Source organism: Tachysurus fulvidraco, chromosome 10 (genome assembly GCF_022655615.1).
Source record: "Tachysurus fulvidraco isolate hzauxx_2018 chromosome 10, HZAU_PFXX_2.0, whole genome shotgun sequence".
NCBI lineage: Eukaryota > Metazoa > Chordata > Actinopteri > Siluriformes > Bagridae > Tachysurus > Tachysurus fulvidraco.
The window spans coordinates 15,365,020-15,371,234 of record NC_062527.1 but is presented as its reverse complement, the minus strand read 5'-3'; the positions used below and the strand labels follow the sequence as shown (position 1 = coordinate 15,371,234).

Here is a 6,215-nt window from a genome sequence, read left to right as displayed (position 1 = left end):
AAAGCATGAGTTGTGTTAATGATATAAAGGGTTTCGCTTCTTCTAAGTGTTTAGACATATTTACACACATTTCAAAGTTTCTTTGTAATTAATATGTCCATTTTTTCTATAATAACAGTGAGCACTCGAGCTGATGCAGAATACATCTTAGTGTAAAACCTGATGCTCCACTTTAGACCAGATCCGAACACACGCTTCAGTGAAACGGAGTGTTGTTCAACATCCTGAATATTGATTGTAAACAAGATGTTTCCCATTTCCTTTTGTTTTTGTTTAATACTTTTAAAAATTCTTAAATTCTCAGTTTGTTTCCAGTTTTAAATGAAAAAATAAATCAGATTTTCACTGTGGTCCGAGACTTTTAGACTCCACTGTCTAAGAGAATAAGTTAATTTCAATTTTTTATTCAATTTCAACTTAATCTTTCAACAGCAAAATGAACAAATTTTTTTTTGTTTTGTTTTTGGTCCAGCGTTTTTATTTTTTTATTTTTTTATTTTTTTTTTAAGTAACTGGGGCCGGTTGACACACTTCCATGCTTTATTCTACCACAAATTATTTTTAACTTTACCGGAAGACAAAAAATGGGATTTGTATCAGGTGAAATGTTGTTGTTTCCAGGTTCAGCATTAAATCCTTCATCAAGTCACACTCCACAGTGTTGTTCTTTCTAGCCTACTAATGGCAAAATATTCATAGAAAAGTTCCAAAAAGCAAAACGGTTACGTTTTTCCACACAATTGTTTCGTATCTTCAGAGTAAATGGTGATATCAAACCACATCTCACAATGAAAGCCAACAGTGTCCAGAATCAGTTAATATCAGACTTGTGGTGACAAAATAATTTTGTTTTTACTGTCTGAAAAAATCCCATAAGTTGATTTCCATTATTTTTTGTAATAACCTAACCTCCTTGAGTTGTAATCTTCTGATGTTTTGTTACAGTTCTGTAGTGGTATATAAGATGTAACATCCTCTATAATGGCTGTTTTTTACTTTATACAGTACATAGTCTTTCTTCAGCATTCATGGACTAAGCTTAAACTGGAGAAGTTCAAACCTGTAGTCTGTGTACTTTTATTTAGCTTCTCGTTAAAGTTAAAAACTTAGATTTACAGTGCCATCTTTAATAGTGGACTGTCTTCCTTCCTATACTTCTTATATCAGACAATCAGGTCTATATGTAGTGGCTACGGAGGTGAGATCAATGGATTCGAGCTGTGGGAGGCAGCCATCCCGGAGGCAGAAATCAAACTCCAACGATTCTTTATCCAAACATGATGATCGATTTTCACTCAGCTTCAAACATCAGACTGAAACAGAGCAAACGCTTGTTAACAGTAGAATGGCTTTATAGAGCTACAAAGCGACAAATTTGAGAAAAATGTATGTAAATGACAGTAGAGTGCATGTGATACATGACAAACATCACGCACACTGCTTTTCCTTCATCTCGTACGATATGATGCAAATTTTATAGACAAACGATAGAAATCTCCCTCCAGAATGTTTCATTTCTGCTGCAAGAAAATGCCTACACATGATTCATAGTACAGCCACTGAATTCCTGTGGCAGTAAAATCACTGTATGTGTGAACATAGCTGCCATATATGCAAGATATGCAGCTACGTTGCAGCTTCAGATGTTTTATTTGTTTCTGCTTTGTCTGACTGAGAAGTGGTATAAGTCATGAACAGGGCCATTATTGAAATTGAATAGTTAGGAATAAACCATTTGGATATATGGTGTTATCAGGAAATTATCAATAAGCCCAAACTGGGATATTTACATCACTGACATGTTTTAATTTACTCCTCTACAATTTACCATATACCACACAGAAACTGTCATGTTTTTTATTTCTTTATAGTTCAATTTAATGTTGTGGAAACCAAGTCACTTCCTGTATCACTTATGTTATAGCAGCTATAAACAGTTGTTCTCTCACTATATATATATATATATATATATATATATATATATATATATATATATATATATATATATATATATATATATATATATTTGCTCTCTTAAAGTTAATTAATTATAATATATAAGTTGGCATTTTTTTGACAACCCTCGGTCCTCTGTCTTTCTGGCATTTCTGTCATGAAGACTTTCCCGCGGTGGAAAATGTATTGTTTTTCTCTATGAGACCCAAAAATACTAATCATACTCACATCTGAAGCAAAGAGTTATGTGGTGTAATTCATTTTAATTTCTGCAGCACACCTTTTTCTGAACGAAGCCGTGATCAGATCAAAACATCTTGTTTATCTCATTATATTTGCAGCTGATGCATTCATTAATGGAAGCTACTTTGAAGGTGTATCCAGATCACTGATTTGTGGATCTCCTAGTCCTCCTCCTCCTCCTCCTCACCCTAAAGATGACCTCCTTGAGCTACTGATTCAGCTGGGTCTGGAGAAATATATCACTGTATTCCGGGAACAAGAGGTACAAAGACACACATGCACATGCTCTTACACTGCACTTCCCCTGTACTACAGTACTGTATATACACTGCCTATTTCACACTGGCACCTGTGTACTGGTTCCATCACTAAATGTTTTTACTACTAAAACCACAAGTGGATCTGAATTATCAGAGAGAATATGAATTTTATGGGTTTAGATTGTTCTAACGGCCTTCTATTTCCCAGTGCAGCTTTTTTCCAGCTGCTCGGACCTGCCGCGTTTATTCTGACTGTCTCAATTGATTACTTTAATGTTCTCTGGCATAGTCCAGGTCAGCCATGATTACACTATTTTACTCCCAGCTCCAGCTGTTCTACATGCTTCATCAAATCTGTTCCTCATTCTTCTCAAACAATCATCTTACTATCTCATATGTTTGTTAATATGTTTGCTTGCTATGAATTTTAGAGAGTATCAAGGAAATCTCAGCTGTTTATGAACTGCATAAAATATGGAACACAATCCTCACCAATCTAGCAACGTAAATCATTATAAATACTTTATATATTCATCAAACAAATAAAACATACATGTATTGCATGTCTTTATTTTTCATATATTCATTATAGATCATTTATTCATCAGTAATTTGATACGTTATCATCAAATTCATGGAGGAACTTGTTAATCCAAAAAACATTTGAAATCATAAGCTTATGCTGTGCAGATGATTTCTGCTGCTGCTTGGGTCACTCTCTTATTTTTCTCCATCAGATTGATTTCCAAACGTTCCTGACTCTTTCTGAAGAAGATCTGAAGGAAGTGGGTGTATCCACATTCGGGGCCAGGAGGAAGATGCTGATGGCTATTTCTGGTAAGAATTTGGCCGAGATGCCTGGGTTTTTTATAGAGCGCTCAGTAGGATCTGGATAGCTTGGTAAAATTAAATACAAATATAATTAGCTTTAATAGATACCCACTACAAAATACAGACGTTTTACTGAAACTTATAACTTTGCATGTTATATTTTAACAGTCCAGTCACTCTGGTGATGGAATGAAAATATATATTTTATATACAGTATTTATATATTCCTTTATACATCCTTTGCTACAACTTTTATTGTTAAAATTGGACTTCACTTTTACTTGTACAGTATAGCATTGAATGAACCTGTTATGATTTTAGATTAGTTTTGTAGAGCTTATAGTGACTGGAACCTTAATCTAATCTTAATTTTATTTATTTCTTTATTTTGAGGCATTGTATATATTTTGGCACAAGAACGGAAGCCTATTTCTATCAAATGCTGCAAAAAGACTCTGTAGAGATTTTCATTCTGTAACCAGTTGTTACTCGGTCTTGTACAGTACTTAGCAGAGGTTTTTTCACTTCACCTTTCAATCTAATCTTACTGAACTTTCTGGCTTTTACTTTTACATTTATGCCATTTGGAAGATTCCTTTATCCAGACAGACATACAGAAATGCTTTTAAGTCTTTATCAATAAATACATTCTGGTACCAGTTCACTAGGTCAAAGACAAGGAACTCAGGCTAAAAACACACAGACAATAAATTTTTAGTGCTAATTTATGTCCTTCTGGAACATAAGCTGTAATTTGAAGACTATCGGTGACAGCCGTTTGGACATCTAGAGGACTTTTATTCCAGAACAGAGAAGAGTTTTTCTACCGAGAAGACATTGAACACTACTGAAGATTATCTAGTGCCAGTATAGAAATAACAACTAGCAATAGAAAGTGGGATGTGGTAGATTAGCGGTTAAGGTGTTGGATTACTGACTGGAAGGTCATGAGTGTAAATCATGTCTGCCAATTGTCCACTGTTGGGCCCTTGAGCAAGGCTCTTAAACCTCATTTGCTCACTTGTATAAAAAGTAAATGAGGTAAAAGTCATGATTCGCATGTGACATTCTCATATTTTAGACAATTCCCATGATATGTTTTGCAAATTTTCACATCTAATGCATGTGTGTTTGCTTCATTTTGTAGATGTGATTTTTTTTTTTACAAATCTTCACTTATGATAATATTCACATGAAGATGAATTTGAATTCACATTTTAGGGAATAACATACACATTTTTCTGTAAAGGATAGCATTTGTGTCCACCGCTGTCTGCCTTTCCCATAACTGCATATATACTGCTTTTTGTCCCCAGATTTGAATAAAAGTATGCTGAAAATCCCTGAAGCTCCTGCAGTTAAACCTGGCTATCTAGAAGGTGGAGCTAGTGGCCGGCTTCCACGAATCATGGACGAGGACGTGGCTGCAAAGAGTAACCGCTGGTGAAAGGGGACTGTGGAGTAAACCGGACTGTATTATCCACACTACAGTGCTGTAGAGGCTGTGCTTCCTGACTAGTCATGTGCCTCAGTGACCGTTGAATGAGAATTAAATAAAGGACTGGCTATTAAGATTAATTACAGACAGGCAGCAGAGTGGACAGATGTGATACAAGTCTCAGAGGACATGTGCGAGAATAACTGACCTTCACTCTGGATCCACTCTCTTACTATTGCCAGCATTTAATATGCAGATGCTTATGGCCTTCTCTTTCTCTTAGTTTGTGGCTTGTCTTTTATTTTCGTATTATCCTCTCTCTCTCTCTCTCACTCTCTCTCTCTCTCTCTCTCTCTCTCTCTCTCTCTCTCTCTCTCTCTCTCTCTCTCTCTCTCTCTCTCTCTCTCTCATCATTTCTGTGCAGTACCATGTTGCACTGTGCAAATATGAGAATGCATTGTGAACATAATTAAGCATTTCAAATAAATTGGACTCTTCACTGAAGGAAGGAAAACAGAGGAATTTATTCAAATGCTTAATCAGAAATTCTTTTTAAATAAGACTTGCATGCTTTACATAAACAGCGCTTGCTTGTTAAACAGTGTTGATTCTGGTTCAGTAGCACATGCTCTTATCACCGTGATTAGGACAAACATTCAATTGTTTCGCTCAATGAACAAGTAAAACTGTGCTTAGTGATGAGATGAAAGAAATACATTATTTTCCACTTTAATGAATATAAACATATCTGCATATACAGCATTTCCAGTTTCAGCCATTTTTCATTGACGAACTGGCAAACGATGTTTAGTAAAAAAAAAAAACATTGTTTATTGATTCATCTGATAGAATGGAAGACAGGTATAAGCTACGAGGTAGTAAGAAGGCCCCAGACATGCTTGGTTGAAAATTAAAACCAGAAGTTAGATATAAAGACATACTGTAAAGTCATAAAATAAGTTCATGTATTCAGGTACCCATCCTAAATTCTATGCAAGTATCAGAAGTAAAAATAAATCAATAGAATCCCTTATAAAACAGGCTACAGTATATATGTAATATATATGTCTGCATGATATATATGTATAAGTAAGAGTGTTAAGGTTGAATTAATATATAGCTCTTTCTCTTGCTTTCGACCAGGATGTTATGACTGAAATTAAACTTACTTCTTATGTGTAGTTCTTTTAAGTCTAGATTAAAAAGCCTTCAAAGATGAAAGTACAGAGAGAAAGATTCATTTGATCCAGTTGAATCCAATTTCTAATAATAACATTAGGTTTCTAGATAATTAAGGTAAGAATTAACTTTTTTTATGTGCTGGGAAATTTTGATCCCCTTTCTCTCATTTTTAAAATTCTTCCTCAAGTGTTCCTTGGATAGTTATGGACTTCCTGGCTTCCCAAAGATGCTTGTACTTATCTGATATTGAAACTTTAGTGTAGAGTTTCTACAAAACCCTATAAAGATTACATTCAGAGGGACAT

General features: G+C 34.8%; 1 protein-coding gene across 2 annotated transcripts in view; it reads left to right on the top strand.

Moving 5' to 3' along the window:
- Window positions 1–5,635, top strand: part of bicc2 (bicaudal C homolog 2) — a 25,045-nt gene extending 19,410 nt beyond the window's left edge. For both annotated transcript variants that reach the window (XM_047819248.1, XM_027165131.2), the window contains exons 17-19: window positions 2,298–2,461; window positions 3,197–3,296; window positions 4,607–5,635. In XM_047819248.1, coding sequence (XP_047675204.1) covers window positions 2,298–2,461; window positions 3,197–3,296; window positions 4,607–4,737 — 395 coding nt within the window. In that variant the 3' untranslated portion in view covers window positions 4,738–5,635. The remainder of the gene's footprint in view (window positions 1–2,297; window positions 2,462–3,196; window positions 3,297–4,606) is intronic.
- Window positions 5,636–6,215: the final 580 nt, after the last annotated feature.